Source organism: Petromyzon marinus, chromosome 34, assembly GCF_048934315.1.
Source record: "Petromyzon marinus isolate PM22_M1 ecotype Great Lakes invasive population chromosome 34, UKy_Petmar_22M1.pri1.0, whole genome shotgun sequence".
In the NCBI taxonomy this organism is placed as follows: Eukaryota; Metazoa; Chordata; class Hyperoartia; order Petromyzontiformes; family Petromyzontidae; genus Petromyzon; species Petromyzon marinus.
This window is the reverse complement of record NC_133700.1, coordinates 12491338-12516454: the sequence shown is the minus strand read 5'-3', so window position 1 is coordinate 12516454 and position 25117 is coordinate 12491338. Positions and strand designations below refer to the sequence as shown.

The following is a 25117-nucleotide window of genomic DNA, read 5'->3' as shown; positions in this document are numbered from 1 at the left end:
GCTATTCGTATCATTATAAAACATATTTGTTTTCCGATGTGCGTTATGGCAAACCAGTTGAGAATGAAACACCGCCGATAATCATAATAACTAGAACAGCAGCAGCTGTCTGCTGCCTCGTTTCCAAGCAGAGTCATAAGAGATGCGGTTCGCGCACGGACCGTGGGGGAATAACCGGAGAGCGTGGACGAGAGGCTGGGCAGTGACTCGCGCTGTAATTCCCCGGCCCACAATGCTGCACGGGGAGAGGGGGGTTAGCGGTGCACCGGCACGGAGAGGGAGACGCCCGGGCTCACCATGTTCCATCCTCACGTGGCCCGCCAGCCTCTCGAGCGGCCGGGTTTACGCTCGGCGAGAGCCAGCTCTTCCGTGCCCTCGCATTCTTTAATAAAACTCCCCGAAGATCGTTGTTTACCGAAAAATAATATGGCACCGCTTCAAAGAATGCCAACCTGGCAGCATATTACAGCGCAAGAAGCCAGCTTACAAATGCAGCCCGGCGGTGGCAGCGGTGGTGGGGAGGGAATCTGTGCAAGGGTGTGATTCCTCCGACAAGATGTCACAGCGTTTTGATATAACAAAGACAGCACTGGCATTCCCAGTTTCTACGACAGAGTCGTTCTGAGTAATTCTGGCGGTTTGTATTTTGCCGTCAAGAAAGGCAAAGCGTGGATTCCTATCGCGTGAAGTTGTCACTTCCAGGTCTCTCTACCAGCGCGGCCACCACGAGATGCCTCCGCACGCGCCGCACCTCCCGGTTTGCGCCACGCATCCTGGTTTGTTTTTCTGGAAACTAAGCGCGGGCGTTGCCGTGAGGTTGGTGGCTTCTAGAGTCCTCGATAAACGCCGCTTCGCGGTTATTTCTTTTCATAAATTCCAGTTAGCTCTGTAAGTTTAAATTAACATTTCAATACAACCCTAGCACAGTTTATCCAGGTACAATTATTAAACCGATGCATCACGTCCACCGTGGTTGACGCCTAGGGTTTTTGCGACCGCTATGAAACTGCATTACACGTTTTGAACAGGTACATTTTTTTGGATGGTGAATGGAGGGGAATCCATTGACTCTTATAATAAAAAAAATCAACTATTTTTGGTTTGCTTCTTAATCGTGAACGAGTCGGTTTCCTAAAAATTAAAACTTCCTGTTTTAATTTTAGTTTCTGCCACTCGAGAGAAGCTCTGCACTCGCTGGGCACTGGCGCCGCAGCTGCGCCGCCGACAGTGACGATTTAATTAAGTGTCATCAGGCGTATATTATCTTAAGCGGGCGATTTATTTAATGCACACTCTCGCGACCGCAAATCATTCGGCTTTCTCTCCGCGGCAGCCCGATGCCGAGTGAGCGTTATTATCGAGCTCGTGCCCGTAGGTAAACGCAACCGCAGCACCGGGTCTCTAGGAAGGTCACAAGGTCAGGTCAGCGCCGAGCCACGGGCGGGGCGCTCTGTGCTCGCTAATCTTGGGACGTGTTCGGTTTTGTTTGGCATTTAGAGAGAGAGAAAAAAACCGGCTGTTTTATAGGAGCATTCTATTCCATTGTAAATCTGCAGCATGGAAATGGAAAGCTCGGTGACCGCACAGACCTTATCAGATTCGTGCTATTGCTTATTTGTTTATATATTTAAACATTTTAATAAGGGGAACCGTCACCCGACTTTACTTCAGCTGCTGTCGCCTGCTGATGGTATCGCGCGCGAGCGCGTGCCAAGCGGAGCACACAGCTTCTGGGTGCCTGGCTGCCATCCTCCGTGTAAACTGCCAGCCTCGCCCGTCATGACGACTCGAATCTCTTGCGAATGAGTCTTTGGATAAAAGAAGGGATCAATACTGGGGCAGGGGTGGGCAGCGCAGGTGTGGGTGCAGGGGTGACTTCACAAAGCACGTCGGCAGCTGGGCAATACGCAGAGCCCGCTGCGGTGCAATGTTATTATTATTACTATCACGCTTGTTTACCAGCTGAGTCTCAAGAATATTTTTCAAGAGGGTTCTGCCTCTTGAGTTCGGTATTTGCAATAGGGGGCGACGTTGCTACGTGTTAATCCCATTTAAGTGCATTTGGAGGTGATTTTTGACATTGGGATGTTTGGCAATTAGCAGACGACAACTACATTAATGATTAATAAAAATACAGTTTATAATGCGTGCATATTTCTCGAATTGGATGCAATTCTTTTGATCAAGCACTCGGAAGAGCAGAGCCAGAGCTCACCGTCCCTCGTACTCCTGCCTGAATACGTTGCGTTGTGTATGTATGCATGTTGAACTTCTTTCGCACCGTACGTAGCCAATCGTACTAATCGTGCTAATCGAAGATGTGCTCTCTATAGCGATGGGAGGAGGAAAGTGGAGAACCCGGAGGAAACTCATCCAGGACAGAGGAAGAGCTATGCAGTCTCCACACAGACAGGCGCCAAGAGCCAAACCAAAGTCCCATCTTGCTGTGAGGCACGGAGTGTTGGGCACTTAGAGAGACCAGAGAGAACGAGGGGATGATAACAATTGGAGACTGCACGAGTTTACGCCATGGGGCCTGATAATGATTGTTGTAAAATATTTACTTTTGAGCAGTTTGTAAATTGGCACACGGATAGTTACCTACCGTAATCGTAGCTATTACATAACATCTTTAATAAAAATGAAATAAATGAGTACGATGAAATCATATAACTGGTATGAATTCATAAAATGTTCCCGGTAATTATGGGAGGACCGGTTGTCGTGAGGTCAGTGGAGCCATCATTCGCATCATCCACTGAGTGACTCGCTCGACAGCCCTCGACTAAATCACAGTGAACTCATGAAGTTCAAGTGGAGTGTGGCGTGGAGTTTGATAATAAAACTAATTAAGCAGTTTTATTCAATTATTTAAACTATAAAACTATTTTTTATTTTATCAGGTAAGGCCCACTGAGGTATATAGCTCTTTTTCAGAAGCGACCTGGCCATGCGACTATGGAGACAACACGCAAACTTCAAATATAGAGCAGGCGTCAGGGTCGGGATCGAACCCACAACCTCCTACATACCAAGTGAGGAAGTTAACATTTCGCCACCGTGGCGCCCCTTCTGTATAACAAGGCCTGATTAATAGTATTGGGCAATTATACAGAAAGGCACTAAAATCGGGAGTTGAACCCAGGGCCTTTTTGTTGTGGTTACAAAGTGGGGGACTTGGCCAGTCTGCTCTCCGGTACCGCACCAAAACTTGCGACGATCTCCAGCAAAACCAAAACAGAGTCCACGGACTGCCTGTGGTCATGTCGATTTATCTCCAGGGCCTCCGGTTTAGAAACATGCGTTTAGAGTATTTGGCTGCTATAAATTTATACATGATAAGCCACTTCGTTGAGCTGTCATTTGTGGCCAGGTGGATTCTGAAAAAGAGCTATATAGCTCAGTGGGCCTTACCTGTTAAAATAAAAATAGTTTAATAGTAAACAATTTTAAAACTGTAAATGGTTCGAGAGGAAAGGTCGAGCAAATAGTCTCAAAAAGCAGCGTTCAGTCGTGGTAGGATTTTGTCACTGTGTTAATAAAGCATGATAGGGATAAACAGGCGCACGCACGCACGTGGGCTGAGATAGAGACATTCCGTGTGGTTCACTATTTCCATGGAACGCGTTGCTGCCTCGCAAGCGTTGACAACTGGCAGACTGCACCCGGAAGAATGCTTTGTATGGAACAGCCCCGCTCGAACGAGCTGCAGCAGCAACAGCAGTCGCAGCGGTAGCAGTAGCAGCATAGGCAGCAGCAGTCACAATAGTAGCAGCAGCAGTCACAACAGTAGCAGCAGCAGCAACAATAGCAGTAGCACCAGCAAAGGCAGCAATCGCAGTATCGGTAGCACCAGTAGTAGCAACAGCGGTAGTATCGGCAGTAGTAGCAAGAGCTGGTGCCCCCTTCCCCTCTCTTGCTCCCCCCCCCCACCTCAAGGCCGGAGTTACTTCGTGAGGAACACACAATTGTTTTCTTGTTATCACGGTTGCTGAGCACAGGGCCCAAAGGTCCAAAACGCCAAGCGGTCGGTGGAAAACAGCACTCATGAAGGTGTAAGAGATCAGGATTTATTTGTTTCCTGAATTTGAGGAATGTTGTTTTCATAAGAACTTTGTAAAAGAGAAGATGAAGCGTGGCAGTTGAGCACCGTGTGGATGAGATGAGCAAGGCGGAGAGTAGACCCAGTCTTCAATAGGGCGGAGGAATCGGTGAGTAAAGTTCATGGCTAACGTTTGGCCGGAGTTGCCATTCAGGTTGAATGTTTTCCGGGTCGCTTGTAGAACGGAGTATGCGGCACGTTACTAACAGCCACGGTGAGAGAGATACTAGATGTGATGTGCCGGATGACGAAATATTTTCCATATCGCCAACTCTGACCGACCCGGCTGGTTTGAAACCCTGGATTATGAAGACAAGACTCTGTGCATGAGTGTGTGACAAGTGTTTGAAGAGGAGGTGGTGATTGCTAATGAAGGGGGGGGGGTGACGCTCGCAACAACGAGTGGAGCCCCGGGGCGGCTAGAACACAGAAAGGTGGCACAGTGGGGAGTGCATTTGGTACATCTGTCAATCATCTCAGTGACCCCATAACAGCCGGGCCTGCTCCGTTACCTCCAGGGTGCCTTCGACACTTCACTTGGCTTCGAAGTGTACCTAGTATGGCACAAGTGCCTTGGTGACGCAACCTTGCCGTTGTGGCGAATGGTGGTTCATGTTGTGTAAATGTCAGTTAATACATGGAGTGTGGTAGTAGTAGTAATATATGGAGTGTGGTAGTAGCATGTTGTGTAAATGTCAGTAAATATATGGAGTGTGGTAGTAGTAGTGATGGGGCAAGAGGGGCTGTGACCACGAGTCCAGGACATGAAGGATCTGGGGCAACCGGGTAAGACCAGGATGCAGAGTGATGATGGAACTAACCTGGGGTTGCGACCTGTCTGGGTTTGACTCGTGCAGTCCAGAAATTGGCATCTGTGTTCGGGTGGCAGCAATTGATTCGTACGGCGATTTGGTACCGGTGTTGTGTGGAACTTTATCACAGGAGGCTGCACGGTGTTGATAGACCTGGTACTGACTGAGAAATGTGTCAACGAGAATGGCTCACTGACGAGTGCTGGACGGATTCCCTCGATGCAATCTTTGCGAGAGCCCACCGAGATGGTCCGTCTCTTCTTGCAACGGAGCCGCGGAACTCGGATCTCACGACATTGAGTTGCTTCTCGCTATCATCAAAGCTCGCTTCAATGCGCGTCAGCGGCTCCTGCCTTCGCCGTGGATGTGGGGTTGAAACGTGAGATGGGCTCGGCAGCCGCGGTTGTGCTGGGAACAGCTAAACCAGAGATTAGTATCAGCCAGGTCCATCCGGGGGAGTAACGCAGAAAAATATGTTTTCACCCGGCACACCACGTCCAGTATACCTCTCGGGTCGGCAACTTGCAGCTCTTTAAGGACCGCTGAGTGACGTTATATATTAAGGACCATCGTCTCGTATTCACGTGCATTGAAATATCGAGTTTTCTTTTACCGAATATAAAAACAAATAGCTCTTCTTGTTATTTTGATTGCCGAGCCTCGGTCTAACCAGTCACGTGCCACCTACCCCAGGTCTACCGGGCAACCTGAATATATCCGATGAGAAATGAGGCATTGGGCGAAGTGGCGCGTTGTTGCGCGCCGACTGGCACGAGCAGGCTTTGTCGTATCCGGCAAGCGCCGTCGAGTGCCCCGAGTGTGCAACAGCAGGGAGCGGCAGCAGTCCGGGCAGAGCACCGGCTGGCGTGGCAGAGTAACACGCACGCGCGTTATAGCCATCGCGCATCTCGGCTGAGTGCTGTCATATCTATATTATAATTTTATAATAGAGGTTTCTGGGTTAGATCGCGCGAATATATAAATGTGTCGTTAAAACCCGCCACCACCCGACACAGCCAACGAGTAAGGGTTGTCAGGTAAACAGAACGTGACAATTCGTCACTAGTACAGCACACCGGTGTGCTGGAGAGCCAGGCCACAACATTTACAGTCTGAGTACGACGTTTCACCAGTAATTACAACTAGCTTCATCATTGTAAATGTTCTGGCTCTCCAGCACACCGGTGTGCTGTACTAGTGACGAATTGGCACGTTCTGTTTACGTGACAACCCTTACTCGTTGGCTGTGTTGGCGGGTTTAACGACACGTTTATATATTTACGCGATATAACCCAAAACAACCTGTAATGGATGATATTGGTCGCAAAAGCCTACATATTATAATTTCTATGAAGCGCTTCTTGTTTGCAACATACGGAATAACATTCACATGAGTGGCACCCTTTTTTTGTTAAGTTGGTTCAGTTAAACATGCAATATTGCACCCGTGTGCACTCTTCGCGCTAATGCCGGATTCGCGACATCGTAGAGCGCGTTACGTGATGGAAGAAAATTGGACAAATGCTGAAAAGTGTGCAAAGAAGCAAGGAGAAACGCGTGCTTGGAATTTTATTAAGAGAGAGAGGAGCACACAGGTGAGGAACTTCACATTGACCGTCAGGATACAGATGGGTTCTTGCGGGACGCGTCGCTAGCAGGGAAGGTGACGACCGACTGTCGAGGATAATGACGGAGTGGGAGCCGAGAGAGGAAACGCGCCCGAGGGACGTTCACTGCGGAGATGGAGCCATGAGATCGGCTAGCGTGCGGCTGCTCGGTAGGATAGCACATCGCAGGATCGTGAGAGAAGGCAGCAGTGGTGGCTTGGGGGAACTCTTCGTCCGGCAACGGATTGAACACGGCTGACGACGACGATGTTGGATTTGCGGCGGCGATATATTACAGCAGCAAATGAATAATGAACGTATGTCAAGAGGCGGCGAGGCGATGCGCCGTGTATCGGCTCGGCATCTCTCTCGCCTGTGCTGCACGTCTCGGCTCGCGTGAACACGCGCGCACGCACGCACGGTACCGTGCTGGCACGGTTGGTAAACATTCAGCGGCGAACAACGGCAGCGGGAATAATAAAACGTGGCTTCCATCGTCGCGGTCGAGTTGCGACATTGTCGGAGCTCGCGGAGGGGTGGGGGAGGCAAGCAACCGTCTCGTGATGTCACCGAACGCCCGACGGACGTTGGGTTGGCGCGGCGCTCAGTGGCTTGGCCAGGTACAGGCGTCAGGCGACAACCCTCACGTTCCGAATTACTCCGCTGCCACGGCTGCGGAGACTTCGCGCGGCACGGTGGGATGCCGCTCCACCGTCTAAGCGCCGGTTATTCCGCGGGCGTGGACTGCACCCCTCCCTGTCCCCAACCCCAGCGATACGAACGTAGAATCTCCACCCCTGGCGTTAAGGGCAGCCGGTGGAGATGCGTGCCGACAAATGCTCGTTTGAGAGGAGGGAGAAGGCGTGATTGGGTTTTCAGGTGTAAGGGTGGCGTTAGGGGTTCCTTGTTTTTGTCTGGAATGATGGCCGGCTATTTCGCGGGTTACTGTTCGGGCGTTCGTTTAATACCTTTACAGGCTTTACGAAGACGCTCGCCACCGTGCCGCGTGCTGGAGAGTTTCGGTAACTCGGGGTTCGTTTTCGCGTCCGCGGGGATTTGAGGAAGGCGTTTTTCTGGTGCCGAATTGCAGTGGTGTTGTTCGCTCTTTCCAGTTTGACTGCCTTCAGCGAGAAGCTGAGGCTGCGGGTTTAGATTTTTTTTGCCTAAAATAACCCTGCCGCGTACGCGGACACGGATGCGCCCCGAGTTAACGCGCTGCCGTGGATATGCACGCATCCCAGACGTCGACGCGTCGTTCGTCTGACGAAAATTGACTCGCCAACCAGAGCAGAGGCTTTCAATGTCATCGAAAACTTGGGTTAAAGATAATATGACAACGATGTCATCTGACTTTGCGTGCCGTACCTTGCTTTTATATAGATATTCTAGTTTTAGCGAAAAATATGTTTTTACCTTTAGCCATGGATACTGAGAGGAATTTCCTAAGAGAGAATTTAACGTTCAATGAAGAGGCGGCTGGTTGGTGACTCCAACGCGATATGACAATAGATGTGGAATGGGAATCCCCAGCGAGAAATCCGAACCTGGCCATGACCGCCACATCCATAATTCACGGTGGGGGGGGGGGGGACCTCGAGACCTGAAAATGAATTCCCGAGAGAGCGAGCGGCAGAGAGGTTGAGAGTCGTTTTGCAGTCTCTCATTCGACGAAGGAGCCGCTGCCAGTTGATTGGTACCGCATTACGCCATGACTGTCAAGAATTAATCCTCGCGTTGAATGTCTTTTCACATTGATTATGTATTCCAATGGCAAAAATTCACTTGAACTTTATCCGCGACCTCAATCCCTTCTGGAACCTAACCCTGGGACGCCCGTTAGGGTAGTCCTCTCACGGTGTTGGTCGCGTTTTGCAGCTCGTTTTTTCGTGTTTTTTTCACTGGGATGATGGGGGGTGAAGAACGGCTCCGTGGCGGTGTCGGCGCAGCGCCTCCCCTACAGGAGGGGGCCGTTTGGCCCCCGAAGCGAGCGATGGAAGCGAGCTCTTTGCTCCTCCACAACGACGACGAGGAGGAGGAGGATCCGTATTGCGAACTCCGTCACCGCCCCGTGTCGGATCCCCCGAGGCAAAAGCGCAGAGAATTAAATTAAAGGTGTTTCGACATCTTGGCTGGCATGCGATGCAAATTAAACAATTTCCACCACTTGCCCACAGCGAGCCGTCTTGTAGCATTTTTCCGTTCCGCCCCGATATATGTTTCTGTGCGCGCGCGCGTCTTTTCTGCCTGATCATGGAATGTTTCGGCCACTCCTATGAACAAAAATATTCCACCATTCCGGCTCGGCGGGTTCGGGCTTGGGGCTGCTGGAATAAGCGTGGAGGCTGTGCCTGTCTTACGCTCGTGTCTGGGTTTTTTAATTATTTTCTATTATTTTATATTTTATTTTAAGAGCGAAGAAGCTAGGTGCCGGCTGTGATTTTACCGGACCAGGGAATTGTACCGATTTAAGAAACTCAGAAGTACCGTCTCGAAAGCTTAACATCTTTGGCAGGTACGTTTACCGTGACACACAAGAGACAGTGTTGTGTTGAACTTGCTGTCATGTGAACGTCACGGAGGGGGGTCGTTTGTCTATTTTCTATCGGCTTAGGCGCTGCTTGATTTGTACGGGCATTTTGTGAAGCTGGCTGAGAGCGTCGGTCAGCGTCGGTAGTTTTACTCACGAGCTCTACAGATTTAATCGCGAATGATTAGAAAAGCAAGAGAGAGAGGGGATAACACAGCAACGTAAAAAAACTCTCAAGCTCAAGTTCGCCGGGCTCGGGCGCTGCAAGATTTTTGCCATTTCGCGTCCGTCCGTGCGAAGGGTGGACCGCGCGGCACGGCAGCGATCACCGATAGCGAGCGCGCGTCTCGGCGCTGCGGTCGACGAGCGCATTTACCGGGGCCGCGCGTCTGCTACGTTCCGCGACGACGAGGAAGGGGAAACTCGCCGTGCCCTGTCTCTGTGCCGGCAGCACGCCGCGAGCACCCCCGACCCTCCGGCCGCCGCCGCCGCCGCTGCCGCCGGTTGTTTGCGTCGAACGAGCGCCGTGGCGCAACCGCGTAATCTTTTGTTTGCGATCTTCGATGAAGTACAGTGACTCGCTTAAAAAGATTTGACTGAGAGATTTGAGGAGAAGCCCAAAAGACTTCCGCCCGCGCTACACCCGCTCTGCCGTAAGCTGCGCCCGCTTGAAGTGCCCCTTAAGGCACCTGAGCAGTCGCTGCCGTGGATTTACAAACACGGTTCCAGCACGTCACCTTGAGTTTTACTGTTGCGTTTCGCACGTGCCTCTGATGATAGTTTTTTTTTCTTATTTTATAAATCGTTGTGGAGCACACCGAGCGAGACGTCCACTTCTATTGAACCACCCTCGAGTCAGGCTGCTGCCTGAGGCCGGGGGGCGTCTCAGACTCTCCCGGCAGCGCAATGTTCGATTTAGAGTCTGCGTTGAATAATAGTATTTGCATAGCTAACTGTACTAATCACAGGTACGGGGGAAGGACAACAAACTTAACACAAAAATAATTTCTCAAGATATTCATTTTCAATCTAGATGATTTCAGAGTCCATAGCTCCAGTAGCTTCCGAATATCGGAAGGAAAGCGCGCGATGTAGTGACCATCTTTATTCAATGGTTACCTAATGATAATCATAACAATCATTGTGTCATTGTGTATCTTGGAATACCTCCCCGGGTCTCACACCTTGAGGGGGGAAGGTCCTGCATTGGGATGTTTGTGAGTCGACGTCTTTCGCAAGAGAAGATGGCATCGTCGCAGGACCGAAATAAATACTTTAAATAATTTTCTCCACTAAAGAATGATGACAATGTCGAGATCTCTGGACAAGTTAGCAGTCGCTATTTCATCAGGGGCACGAGGAAACAACTGAAGACAGAAAAAGGAGGTGAGGTAAATTACGGCAATGCTATGGACGCGTGGGTGACTCACAGGAATTTCGTTTTGGGAGCGCAGGCTCAAAATGCCAAGTGACCAGCAACAAACAGCACTGTAGTGGGTGCAGTAGATAAGAGATAATAGGTTTGCAGAGTCGAGCGAGGTCGGTATAAGAACTTGGCTTGAACACATCGTGGATGAGACTAAACGGTCAGGGGCTGGCAGTGGGACAAGTCCTTAAACACCGGTGGCGGAAATCCGCGAGTGAAGTTCATGGCTACCGCTGGGCTACAGTTACCGTTCGGGTTGACAGCAGTGCTGAGTTTCTCACTGAATATTTTCCGGGTTGCTGCCAGGCTGGAGTAGCCGGCACGTGACTCGTAGCCACAACCATAGCGAGAGATATACTGGATGCGGTGTGCCGGGCGCGGAAATATTTTCTGCTCTCGCCGACCCAGAAAACCCCGGTTTGTAGCGACAAGACGTTGTGCGCGAGTGGGCGACACGTGCTCGAGTGGGTGACACGTGCTCGCAGAGGACTCGTGGCTGTGAATTGTAATTCGCGTCTTGGGGCCAATTGATGGCGGCCGTCACATTTCACAGGTACACGAGGCAGAGCGAGCTCACGTGTGTTTTTTAATCCGACACGTGCTCGGTTACCCGTGCCGCTAATTGGTGAGGCTCCAGTTGTGGAATTCCCATGAAACATGCCTGCATGAAGGTCATCGTTAAGAATCCACACTCGTGCAAACTAAGCTCCCACTTGTTGTTATTGACGGTGTTTTCCAGCGGTTTCCGTAATCCACGTTGATGTTGTTGTTTTGATTTAAAGCTTTCGTGACTGCAGGGATTCATATTCTTGGTTCTTTCAGTAAAGTCACGTAGAAGGGAAACAATAAAATAATAAAACTATAAAACAATAAAATTCTCACGACGTTTCGACTGTAACACAAGCAATCATCATCAGGTGTGAAAACCACAGCAAGAAAATTTGAAAAAAAGTGGCGGTTTTTTTTTACGTTAGCACCACGGAGAGCGATTTGGCAGTTATTCAGAAGGACGAGTCCATCTATGTTCGGAAAAGAGGAGGGGGGAGACGAAAATAATGGATGCGATCTGAAAGCCACCGTAAGCGTGAACAATCAATTAAGACCCGAAATGGAATATCAAATCCTTCCAATGATTGCTAAGCCAGAATCCATCTTCTCGGTTGAAATTGTCTCTGTGTTTGTATATGTGGATAGCCTCATGAACGAATCTCTCATGGTAGCCAGATGGCTTGCAAAGAACATCTGTCTTGGAGAAGTCAATGTCATGTGAGCCTACTGAATTATAACACGGCCGAGGTGTTGGTCCTATCGTGTTTTAGGTCTGCTTTGTGTTCGTGTGTTTTAGGTCTGCTTTGTGTTCGTGAACACAAAGCAGACCTAAAACACGGTAGGACCAACACCTCGGCCCTGGCAGATCACTGTTATAATTCAGTAGGCTCACATGACATTGACTTCTCCAAGACAGAGGTTCTTTGCAAGCCATCTGGCTACCATGAGAGATTCGTTCATGAGGCTATCCACATATACAAACACAGAGACAATTTCAACCGAGAATATGGATTCTGGCTTAGCAATCATTGGAAGGATTTGATAAACCATTTCGGGTCTTAATTGATTGTTCACGCTTACGGTGGCTTTCAGACCACATCCATTATTTTCGTCTCCGCCCTCCTCTTTTCCGAACATAGATGGACTTGTCCACCTGAATAACTGCCACATCGCTCTCCGTGGTGCTAACGTTAAAAAAGCCACTTTTTTGCAAATTTTCTTGCTGTGGTTTTCACACCTGATGATGATTGCTTGTGTTGCAGTCGAAACGTCGTGAGACTTTTATTGTTTTATATTTTATTATTTTATTGTTTCCCTTCTATGTGACTTTACCGAAAGAACCAAGAATATGTTGTTGTTGTCTGCCCGTCACCTCCTACTGCTGGGCAACAGCCTCCCCCCATTTTGTTCCATTCCTGGAATAGCTCCTGCTCGGTCGTGACCTCCCAACTCTGCGATGTCGTCTCTTCCGCCATCTCCCTCTGCTTCCCTTCTCTATTCGGCCTCCACTCCGTGCTTCTTCTCTCGTCTCTCATCAGCGGTTCTCATCCCGCGTCCTTCTGTCCATTCCTTCCTGATTGCTGTCGCTTTGACACCGGCGAAGTCGGTGAGCGCTACTTCTCTATTTCTGAGCCCACCTCGCCGACTCACTCACTCCTCACGACCTTCTCTCCACACATCTCTTGCAAACCTGTCGCGTGTGCGTACACGTTCAGCCAAGTGACGATAGCCAAGTCGAATGAAAATGCATCACCTTGGGGACTGCGCTCTGGATAATTTCCGTTTGTGGTAAAAATATAATGTTTTATTATTCGGTGAGTAGAAACAAGCACCAATGTCGCCCGTTGCTTGAGCTGTAAATGTTTTTAGTTGTGAAAATGTGACCGCTGGAGTTAAATCAGTGGCACAGAGTGATTAACATGGGCTCTGGTGCAGATAATTAAATGCTCCTCCCCTCCTTCCCCCCCTCCCGACCAATTTGTCCCTCTCTTGGTAGCCCAGCACCTGAGGCCTTGTGCAATTGCACCGCCTGTGCACTCCAATAGCTGTGCCGCTGTTCGACGTGTATGCTCAGTTTAATATTTAAAACTAAACTATTTTTACTTTACCAGTGCTCTATAGCTCTTTTTTCAGAAGTGTCCTGGGTATCACAAATGATAGATCAACGAAGTGGCTTACACATTGAAATGTATAGCGGCCAAATACTCTAAACGCCTGTTTCTAAATGTGGAGAGAATAACCGCGACCACAGGGAGAGAACGTGCGCAAACTCCAAATATACAGCAGGCGTCAGGGTTGAGATCGAACCCACGACTCCCTGTATTCCAGGCGAGGTAGTTAACATCTCGCCACCATGGCACCCAGTTCTTCGATGCCAGCACGCTTGGGTGCTCTGGACCCATTTCTCGCCTGCAGTATGGGCACGGCGCTCTCCTGCCGCACGTTCAGCAGTTCAGTCTACGTGGTCGCTGTCGTGCGATGCGTCTCAGCACGGCGATGCTCTCCAAGTGATTGAATTTCACTCCTCCCAACGAACGCCCTTCTCGTGCGGAGGAACCGCATCGATGTTATTACTTGGCACCAAACTTGCCAGATGAAGCGCCCACTCCCCGGCCGTCCGCCCGTCCACCCACCCGCCTCTATCTCTCACTCTCTCCATTAAGCATTTGCTCAATTGGCCTTACCGCATCCCTTTTGTTAAATAAGCAGCTTTGGCAGTGGTGCACAAGCCACGATCAACAAATACTCAACACATTCGTCAATGTCGCTGCTCTCAAATGAAAACGTACTGTAGACGGCGTTTCGCGCTATTACCCTTTTCTGTAGCAGGGATCTCTGTGCAGAGATCGCAACTTGTTATATATACAGAATATTTTTTTTCGTTTTGGAGCAGTGTTATTGATGCAAGTGTTCAATCATACTTTTCCTTCTACCATAGTGTCGATTCCCACTCTGGTCCATAGGTAGCATCTATTTCCCTCTTCCTGTTTAAACCACCCCCCTCCCCTCCCTCAGACTCTGTGCGCGTCGGGTTGAGTTTCGGCCGCAGTTCGAAGCTTCGTGAATCCACCCTGTCTCGCGTGCGCTCGCTGTCTGCCGTGGCGCTCGCTGTCCGCCGTGGCGCTCGCTGTCCACCGTGGCACTCGCTGTCCGCCGTGGTGCTCGCTGTCCGCCGTGTCGCTCGCTGTCCTTGGGGATGGGGCGCGTCATTGAGGAAGGGAACGGTTTTTGCATGAACACGAGAGGCATCGCGGTCGTTTGAAGGCTCTGGTGCATTGCTGCATTTATTTAATTTGTGCATTTGGTTGAACTGTCTCCTCCCATGTGTGGGTGTCATTCTGGTTTCCTTCCACCGCCCAAACACTCGTCAATGGAATTGGCCAAACGTCGGCGTGTCTCAGGACCCTCCTGAAAGAGTCTTGAAAATTAACCATGATTTCCTGGCTACATTTCTTTTAACCAAGCCTTTCTGGCTAAAAGAGCGTATTATCCTCGTCATAATCATAATCGTCATCGTAATATTTCTACGTATGATATTTCTACTGCAAAGTAATTGCTTTCCTCTGCATGTCAGCAGTGAAGTAATTTACCCCAAAGGTCATGTAATATGCCTGCACACAACACACACCATTCTTTTAATCTCGTTGACTTATCTTCATTTATGTTTGCTCGGGGACACGCACATCCGTTAATCAGCAGTGGCATGGCTTTGTTCATATAATCACCCAGTTACTCAGTTGGTATTGCTTAAAATGATTACGGTGGTATTCATAATATCGTGAGATGATTTTATTTATCGTACAATGAATAAAAAAGTTCCAAACTACAGCCGAGTGGAAACTGTGTAGCCAGCCAGATAGGGGTGGGAGGGGGGGGGGGTAACGCAGGGATTTAGGGTGCGAGTGGGGGGTAATGCAGGGATTTAGGGTGGGAGTGGGGGGTAACGCAGGGATTTAGGGTGGGAGTGGGGGGGTAATGCAGGGATTTAGGGTGGGAGTGGGGGGGGGGTAATGCAGGGATTTAGGGTGGGAGTGGGGGGTAATGCAGGGATTTAGGGTGGGAGTGGGGGGGGGGTAACGCAGGGATTTAGGATGGGAGTGGGGGGTAATGCAGGGATTTAGGGTGGGAGTGGGGGGTAACAGGGATTTAGGATGGGAGTGGGGGGTAACAGGGATTTAGGGTGGGAGTGGGGGGTAACAGGGATTTAGGGTGGGAGTGGGGGGGTAATGCAGGGATTTAGGGTGGGAGTGGGGGGTAACAGGGATTTAGGGTGGGAGTGGGGGGTAACAGGGATTTAGGGTGGGAGTGGGGGGGTAACACAGGGATTTAGGATGGGAGTGGGGGGTAATGCAGGGATTTAGGATGGGAGTGGGGGGTAATGCAGGGATTTAGGGTGGGAGTGGGGGGTAACAGGGATTTAGGATGGGAGTGGGGGGTAATGCAGGGATTTAGAGTGGGAGTGGGGGGTAACAGGGATTTAGGGTGGGAGTGGGGGGTAACAGGGATTTAGGGTGGGAGTGGGGGGGGGGGGGGGTAACGCAGGGATTTAGGATGGGAGTGGGGGGGTAATGCAGGGATTTAGGGTGGGAGTGGGGGGTAACAGGGATTTAGGATGGGAGTGGGTGGTAACGCAGGGATTTAGGATGGGAGTGGGGGGGTAACAGGGATTTAGGATGGGAGTGGGGGGTAATGCAGGGATTTAGGGTGGGAGTGGGGGGGTAACAGGGATTTAGGGTGGGAGTGGGGGGGGGGGTAACACAGGGATTTAGGGTGGGAGTGGGGGGTAACAGGGATTTAGGATGGGAGTGGGGGGTAACGCAGGGATTTCGGGTGGGAGTGGGGGGTAATGCAGGGATTTAGGGTGGGAGTTGGGGGTAACGCAGGGATTTAGGGTGGGAGTGGGGGGGGTAACACAGGGATTTAGGGTGGGAGTGGGGGGTAACAGGGATTTAGGGTGGGAGTGGGGGGGGTAACGCAGGGATTTAGGGTGGGGGGGGTAACAGGGATTTCGGGTGGGAGTGGGGGGTAACGCAGGGATTTAGGGTGGGAGTGGGGGGTAATGCAGGGATTTAGGGTGGGAGTTGGGGGTAACGCAGGGATTTAGGGTGGGAGTGGGGGGTAATGCAGGGATTTAGGGTGGGAGTGGGGGGGGGGTAACGCAGGGATTTAGGGTGGGAGTGGGGGGGGGGTAACGCAGGGATTTAGGGTTTTCAGATCCGGGGCCTCGAATTTTGAGGCCCACAACTCTCCTGAACAACAATATAGCAGCAGCACTAAACTATAGCTCAGCACTGTAGTTTGCATATCACAATGTAGAAACTGGAACTGAAATAACCAAGGTGACCAACAGTGGAGTTACTGTAATGGGGCATGGGTGATGGTTAAAGCAGTCAAGGGAAGGACTTAAACCTGCAAAGAGGGAGTGTGTAGTGCATCACCTGGAGGAGTGAGTAGTGCATCATCTGGAGGAGTGAGTAACACTCCACCTGGAGGAGTGAGTAGTGCATCACCTGGAGTAGTGAGTAGTGCATCACCTGGAGGAGTGATTAGTGGATCACTGTGATGGTGCTGCACCGGTGTTTGTTTTCCTACGCAGGTTGCGCCATCTGAAGTACGAGAGAGGTCCCGGTGCTTTATTTATTAATTTGTGCTTTTTGATGACTTTCCAGGTGTGTGGATATGATAATGGAAGCAGACAATGAGAGTGCCGCAGGCAACCAGCCACACACAGGTACGGTCTCTCCCTCTGCCCCGCACAAACGCATCGCTACCCGACAGTCCGCTTCCCACCGACGTCTCCCGGAGACCTCGCCCTACGCTCACGATTGGGGACACTCCTAACGGCAAGCCACAAAAACGCGTGCCCAGCGCGCGGTTGACGCGTCCGTCGTGGACGCATCTTACTCCAACGTTCAGGGTTGTCGGCGTTGATACAAATTTAGTGCCCGGCGCGATGAGCCTGTGGCGACAGAAGGCTAGCCAGCGTGCCGCACGTCTCGAGGCAGCGCCGCGTGTCGCCTGCTTGAGCAGTGGGAGGTGTGATTGGGCCGACACCCACTGCAGCCAACCCTCGGAGTGACCTTACGGAGGCTGTTCAAAATCAAAGGCCTCTTCTTCGACATTCGTGTCTTTCCACCGAGTAAACCCCCGGGATATTTCTAATCCGTCTGTCCATTGTTACGAAGACCGAGTTGTATCCATAAACACTCAGATGTGAGAGAGCGAGAAAAAATATATTTTCTATGGAGGGAGGTAAGAATTTCAGACGTCGGTATGCGACGTTAATATTGCGTGACGGCTTTCAGATTCTTTAGCACGCATTTCCTGAAAATTCTCGAGGCTGCGTCTGTCAGCAGCGAGCTTTTGTACCTGTTCATACTGCCAATGCGGCCATTTTTAGTCCGAGTGCTGCCACTTGTCGCACTCATTGTTACATTTATCAGCAGCAACGCCAAAGCTATAACGACCTCCACTAAACGCGGGGTGCGGTGACGCGGCCGATACCTTGACCTGATGTTTTCAGTTCCCACCGGCTCGCCACGAGAATGAGTCATCGTGCTACCACTTGTGCCGTGTTTGCGGTGGCTGCATACGGGAAAATTTTTGTTCAGTTTAATTTTAATAAAGCACTTTTCGCTTGCGTATGAAATGCATTTGGAGCACGTGTCAATTGCGAATGCGTTTTTGACGTCGGTGCCTCCAGTTTTGTTCAGCTTACTGATGATGCCCCGTATTTAGTGTGGCCTTTTTTATTTTCTCGTGTGCTTTTTTTTTATTAATGTATTCGCTTCTGAAAGGTTTTTGCTACTGGAAAAGGAGGCCTCATGATGATACAGACGCATGTCATGTATAACTAACGCGTAGCGTGTATCCTGACACCCGTGGTGTCTGCGCGCTCCGCGGGCCGTAGAATTTACCACGACTAGTTTCCCACGGCCATGTTCATGCACCACTGCCCGTGCGAGATCGTCGTTCAAGACCTTCATCGGGGTCCGCACCAGTCACCTGCGCTCCCTTTACTCGTGGCGAACTGACGGTAGCTAGTGATGGCAGCGTTATCACAATCGTGGCTCGACTCGGCCCATCGTTATTTTACCACCATTCCGTCACGGTCGATAAAGTCGGTACCACTTAATGGAAGATGGATCACGACCGTCCCACGGGGGGAGCCTGGCTTGCACCACAGGAATGCGCGATTCCTACAGTTGGCACAGATCCATCAGTGGACGTGAGCACTCCCTTAACGCTCGTTTGAGCGAGGAGAGACAGAGAGGGAGAGGTACGCATTTGCCATTGGGACAGCCGGTTTGCTAATGCATCCGGAGCCCCTTTGAAGCGTGCGCCTGTCATAGTCGAACATGAGCTGATTGCGCGTGCGTGCCTGTGCGCGTGTGTGTTTGTGTGTGCGTGTTCGCACTTGCGTGCGTGCGTCTCTCTGGCGCAGAGGGTTGGACGGACGGAGACCGAGCCGGTGCCGCCTCCTCCCCATCGCCCAGCAGCCCCCCGGGCGGCTCGGATCACATGATCCAAGGTGAGACGGCAGGCAGGCCAGCGGGCGAGCACGTGTCGGGTTACACCGAAGCGCTCCGTTTCTGTCGGAGGGAATGAAAATTTGTGAGCGGCCAGCGGCGGTCTGCTGTGAGCGGAGCGAGACCAAGCGACTTGTCTTGGGGGTTTCCCTTGTGCCGGTTTCGTAGCAGCGCAGGAGGCGGAGTGTGGGGGTCTTCTTCGTTATCGTTTCTCTTGTTATTAATTATTACTAATATCTGCGAAGATATCACGGAGACGTGTTTGGCTGTGCAGCGCTGAGAGGATTGGGCAAGGCTGTGCGGTGGGAGGATCGTTGGCTCATCCTGTAAGCCACACAATGCTTCGTCTCTCCGCTGAGTGATATCTCGGGATCTGTTAATGTGTGCATGCGCACGCGGGCTGGGCAGCGGGCTTAGCATCCCGTCTTAAAGCTCCGAGGACTACGTTTCCTTTCACATAATCACCGTAAAATGTTTAGCGTGCGCATGCAAGGTTGGGTTTTTTTTAATCTTGATGCCATGGTGAAATATCTCTTGCTTATTGCTCAAAGGGAACACAATGGTTTGCGGTTCCCCGCTCACGATATACAAATGCAGAATTACAAATAGAAAAGTTAGCAGCTGAAAGCCGAGTCAACAAGCTCTTAGCATTCTTCAGTGAGCCGCAGCTCGTAATGCTGCACGCCGCGTATATAGGGGGCGCCACGGTGGCGATATGTTAACTTCCTCGCCTGGTATACACAAGGTCGTGGGTTTGAACCCAAACCCTGTCGCTTGTATATTTACAGTTTGCATGTTCTCCCCATGGTCGCGTGGAATTTTATCCGGTGTCATTACCACTTTTGGCACCGTGGTGGGAAGATGTCAACTGCCTCACCTGGTATACAGGAGGTCGTGGGTTCAACCCCACAATCAGAATCTTTATTTATACTGGAGGAATCTGATGAGCTACAAAGCTCTGTATATGTGGAGTTTGCATTTTCTCCCCGTGGTCACGTGAATTTTTCTCCGGGTCCTCCAGTTTTTATCTACGCATTTAGAATCAACGTCACGTGTTTGTAGGAGTATTTAGCTGCTATCAATGTCCACGTGATAAGCCACTTCGTTTACCTATCATTCATGATAGCCAGGTCGCTTCTGAAAAAGAGCTGTACAGCTCAGTGGGCCTTACCTTGTACATTTTAAGTAGCTTAGTAGCTTAGTGGTTTTAATAGTTTTTATAGAGTAGGCACGAAGCAATGTGTGTGCGGATATTCAGGGAATGGAACCGGTCGAAAAGTGGAATATGGTGCCACTCGAGCACCACGAGCTCCTCCATGAGCTGCGACCGCCTACAGCGCCTCGTGTTCACGCCCATCCATCAGACTCAGAATCTTTATTTATCATTTATTTGACCAAAACGTCGACGTGGTGGCCGTGAAGCTGTGGCCCTGTTTCCATGGGAGGGACCTCCTCCTCATCCACCTCCTAATAAGGAGTCATATCTCAGTGACGGGTGGGAACGCTGCGGGATTAGACTCGCCCACGCACGTACTCGCTCGCTACTCGCTCACCCACCCATTCGCTCGTGCGCTCACCCATCTATTCACCCACTTGCTCAGTCACTCAATCACTCGCGCGCTTCCTCAATCACTTTCACTCTCGCTCGCTCCCTCTATCGTTCACTCACGCTCTCGCACATGCCCTCACTAGATCTGCTTCCTCTCTTATTTCCTCACTCGCTAATTTACTCATGCGCTGACTTGCCTCCTCGCTTACCTCACTCATTCCCTTGCTCACTCGCTCATTCACTCGCTTACTCCACTAGCTCACTCATTCACTCGCTCGCTTTCCCATGTAAAATCAAGATTGTATTGTACGTTAGTGCATGAGTCGCCGTGCAAATCCTTTGCTCTCCGTGCAAGTCTGTGATTGCCAACGCCTCTCAAGCTCCTGGGAAACTGCCCAGTGGCGTATCGTGGATGGCGTGGGCTCCGTAGCGAGGAATGAAACGGTACTATTCCCCCGTCGCATTTCCCCATTTTGTTCGTAGCACGGCGCTCAGGCGCCCCTACGCCCCGCACTCTCTGCTGCGCCGCTCTTACCAAGCCGATTTCCGCCCGCTGCATACCCGCTCGCGCGTTGGGTTATTTACGGCGCTGTTTCCCCGCTCTGAGATTCCCCCGCGCCGGCAGTGCGTGGGCGCGGCCGCCTTGCGCAACGCGGTCCGCGTCGCTCCCCGGCTCTCGGGGCAGCCCGCGGGGCCGACTGACCCCCGCCGGGGCAAAGGTCGCTCGGCGGGGGGGCGAAGGTCGGTCGGCGGGGGGGTGGGGTCCCCTTATTTCTCTCGTACGTACGTGACGATCGCCGCCCCGGACTGGGTCGCTCCGTACTTATATATGTGCTTGTTGAACTTCTTTCACACCATGCTTTGTGAAACCGTGCTAATCGGAGGTGCGGGCAAAGGGCAACAAACTAAACACAAAACTCATTTCTGAAGACTAATTTCTCAAGAAATTAGTTTTGGATGAAGGTGATTTAAGTGCATAGCTCCAGTGGCTTCCTAATATCAGGAGGAAGAGCATTCAAGACGACCGCAGAAGCGCACCCGAAAGCGCTGCGTGATGTTGCAACGACCGTGTTTGTTCAAAGGCTCGCAATCGCACGCCACACGTGCAGCGGCGACGATCACGATGCGTCGCGGCGGTTACGACACGACAGGTGCAGTGGCTGAGCTGCGCTCACCGCACCTGCACCCACCGCACCTGCACCCGGCCGGCCGGGCGGGCGGGCGGCGAGGGTTGCTGGCTCGCTCGGAGATAACGGCCCCCGTGTGCTACGGGGCAGTACAGCAAGTAGATTTCTGACCCGGCTTTTGTGAAGTTTCCATTTTTTTTTCTCCTCTCACATATTTGGGGCTCTTCCAAGCCCTCTGGTGCCCTCCCACGCAGAAAATTTCTCAAAAATAAATTGGCTCGACCTTCCTGCCATGGATTTTCAGATAATTGAGGCTCGGTGAATGTTCACTGAACAACGGCTGCCGACTCCAATAGAGGCAACCGCTAAGTCTGCTTCTTGCACTCCGATGCTCAATGTATATGTACACAAACTTGCTTTTTTTTTACGGGGACCCATCTTGTATATGGAGTGCTCTCTCCAATAACGCCTATAATTCAGCAGCATTGTGTAACAAGGCTCGTTCTGTTGATGGGACCCAGAAAGTTCAAACCTGTCCAGAATTTTCTTGGTTAAACAAATGTTGCTTGGTGACATTGATCTGGGAAGCCAACAGACCAGGCTGATGGCGATGATGATGACGACGCAGACCAACCCTTGGTGGGAGAAGCGCGTAGAGGAGGGCATGGTCAACGGGATGGCATCGTGCTACGGAGGCAAACGTGGTCGTGACGCATGTCACGTCCTGGCCCAAACGGCGGCACGGGCAAGGGCCGTGCGCTTCCACGGACGGCACCGCCACCGCAGGGCACGGCCGAGCGTCTAGCCGGACCAGGTGTCCGGCTTCGGCAGTCGGAGGAGAAGGGAGACCATCGGGTAACCTGCCCTCGTTTCGGTTAACTCGGCCTCACCCGAGGCCCGCACGTTTGCGTTGCCGTTTGCCGAGCCGTGCGCCAGTCAGAGGAGAAGGAGGGCATCTTCCTGCAAACGAACGCGGAGATTTTGCCAAGAGGGTTAGAGAGGCATTAACAGAGCGAGACGGAGGCGATGTGAGGCCGCCGGGCCCGGAGCGCGATATGCAAGGCCGTGCGGAGGCTGCGATTCGTAGGAGAGCCGTTCCCACTCCCGGATTCGCGTCCCAAGGTCAGTGCCGCTGTGCGAGCGTTTTTCGTCGTGATGTCTACATTCCGGGCCCATCCCTCGCCGCTGTTTTGTCTTCACAGCAATGAGGGATTGTGCTCGGTTCGGAGCGCATTCTGGCGCTGGTGCCAGAGCGAGTTTCGAGGCGTTGACCGCCATACGGCTTTAGTGTGGGGGGAAAAATCGTGCCGTATGGAGCAGATGGAGCATTGAAATCAGTTAATGTGCAGGTGCTTTGTGCATCTAAGCGGTAGATTTCGTTTTGAAACTTGTTCATCAACTTAATGGTGAGCCGAAAGAATAATAGTTGCCACGTTAAACACTTGCACATGCGGCAATTCGTATTATTTGGCGGTGGTGGAGGGTTTGAACAACACAAATTTGGTCGTATAATTACGTGGCCTCATCCAAAAAGAAATTGTGCAGCAGATGCTTGGTGGATTATTACATCACAGGATAGTGACAGCTTGGCCTGGCCTTCATCCAGCAGTGGATTGATCGTGGTTGAGAATGATGACGTTTTAATAGGTTGTACCGCTTATTTAGGTATAATGTATGACATTTCGCTCTGCGTGCTGAATCCAGTTCCTGCAAAAGCTGCCAGTTACGTGGTGCGAAACGCCGGACTCCACCAGGAACAATTCGCAGTGCTCTGAAAACGCATCGGAGAGCTGTGCAACACAGCCACAAACACCTACGCAGTTAGAATATTTTTTTTGGGAGGGGTATTTTTTTAGGCCTATCTTGGCTTGCTCGTGTTTAATTTTGGATGCTATGCGCTGACTTTTGAGAAGTGGCTGGACTGGGTAAGCAGTGCCGGACTGAGAGCCGGGCCAGTGGGTGGGCGTGCTGGCCGCACCTTGCCCTGGGAGCGAACTCTTCGCTTGGCTTTGTGAGGCCGTGCTCGGGGGAAGGGAAACGCAGGGAGAGGGCGCAGGCACCAGGTGGTGAAACACACAGCTCGAGTGAATTTGTTTTATCATGTGCGATATTGGTAGGAACATAAGACGTTGCTGAAGGATGGCAGAAGGTTATGCATTTTATGTCTTATTTATTTTTCGAAATTGCAATTTAACTGCATCCCGATGGTGCGTTCTGCATCACGTCATGAGGGGAAACACATTTTATGAACTCTTGCAAAGCAGAGGCGACCCTTCATGTTAAAGAACGGCCCACGGAAGTAGATGTCACAGAGCTACTTTTGAGATCCCTTCCAGTGACCTCTGATCCACACACAGTAGGGGGCAGCACTGTGCCACGCGCTCTGCTATATGAGAGTAACGTTTGTTGCCCGATAACATAACCGATATATATTCTCTATTTCGCCAAATTAATTACAAAACCAAATTTTGTGCGATGAGTTTTGTATTATTATTTTTTAAAATCATTGGTGACCGGGCTGACTCGGGCGGAGAGCACCAACTCGCATGCACGTTGGGTCACCTGTGATGTAGCCGAACGCAGCTTGATCCCAGGTGACCTTTGAGCCAGCTGGCCACCTCCACAGATGTTCTTTTCTCTTGCCAGAGGTGTCATCAGCTCTGATTGGACAAGGACCTGCAGGCAGGAGGCTGCCTCTGCACGTGTCAGCGCTCCATCTGTGGGAGATGAAAGTCATACATTTGCCTGGCAAAATAACAATGTACGAATGTACAGAAGCAACGTTTCATTTGCAACTATTACAGTGCAACGTTGTTGACTAATTAACCACCCTCACCCAGTGCAAGTGCTTGCACTCGGTGTCGCCATGGTTATTTTTACAGATGTTTACAAATCTGACATCACAACGTAGCGACGCGTTCTCAAAATTGCGTACATTCGCGTGCAGTACTTTCAAAGTAGAGCATAGCAGTAAATTTTCCCACGCTTAAAAGAAGCTTGCGCTCCAGCAACCTCCACGTGCAAGGTCGCCATTTTGTTTGTATAGATATTTGCAGAACCGACGTCGCGTACGGTCCCCGGGCCAGCCGCGTGCCAGCCGCGTGCACGCAACGTAGCCTGCCGTGCATCTAAAACAGTGGAGTGTCTCCGATCTCAGTATTTTCGAGCAGATTTGGTAAATTGTGTTTCAGCGAAGACACCGAGCAAACGAGTTGGACACCAATCCAGGGCAGGTGCATGACAGGTACAGTTTGTGTCTCAGAGCTCTGTAGGGTTGGGGGGGGATTGGGGCTTGGAGGGAGGAGGAGTGGCTGTCAAACGAGCCGGTTGGTCGAATTGCACCAAATTTGCCCCGGGCTTTTGTGAGTCAGGCGCCGATCCCGTGGAACTGGGGGGGGGGGGGGGGGGGGCGAATCTCTGGCGCACGCAGCGCTGCAGTGGTCCCCAACGTGTCGAACGTGTCACGAATGTTTGGCGGTGACGCATTCCAAACAAACACAAACATCGTTGGTGCTGGGGGGGGGAGATAGGTGTTTGGTATTTTTAATCGAGCCCGCGTGGATTTTTTAGAATAGGCCTTTCGTGTTTATTAATAATAAAACAATGACCTCATGCAGAATTTATTTTCAAATCTATTTTAGTGAATTTGCTGACGCATCAAGGGAAGAGCTTTTTTAGCAAGCATAGGCACAGAGGCCACCCAGTGTTGCCTCTTCTCAGGGTGAATGGCTTTTTATTTCATTTCATTTTGTTCTCTGCTGATTCTAATAAACCATAAACAATAGCATACTTGACTTAAAGCTTTCGTGACTGCAGGAATTCATATTCTTTGGGTCTTTCGGTAAAGTCACGTAGATAGGTTAAAAAAAATAACAAAAAACTACGACGT

General features: G+C 51.0%; 1 protein-coding gene across 2 annotated transcripts in view; it reads left to right on the top strand.

Moving 5' to 3' along the window:
- Positions 1–25117, top strand: part of LOC116948735 (zinc finger protein Helios-like) — a 72591-nt gene that overhangs the window by 16201 nt on the left and 31273 nt on the right. The window contains exons 1-3 of one of the 2 annotated variants that reach the window (XM_032965758.2): positions 8669–9033; positions 16693–16754; positions 18468–18554. In XM_032965758.2, the coding sequence (XP_032821649.1) occupies positions 16703–16754; positions 18468–18554 (139 nt within the window). In that variant the 5' untranslated portion in view covers positions 8669–9033; positions 16693–16702. Of the gene's footprint in view, positions 1–8668; positions 9034–16692; positions 16755–18467; positions 18555–25117 lie in introns of those variants that run through there. The other variant, XM_032965760.2, reaches the window with a different exon arrangement.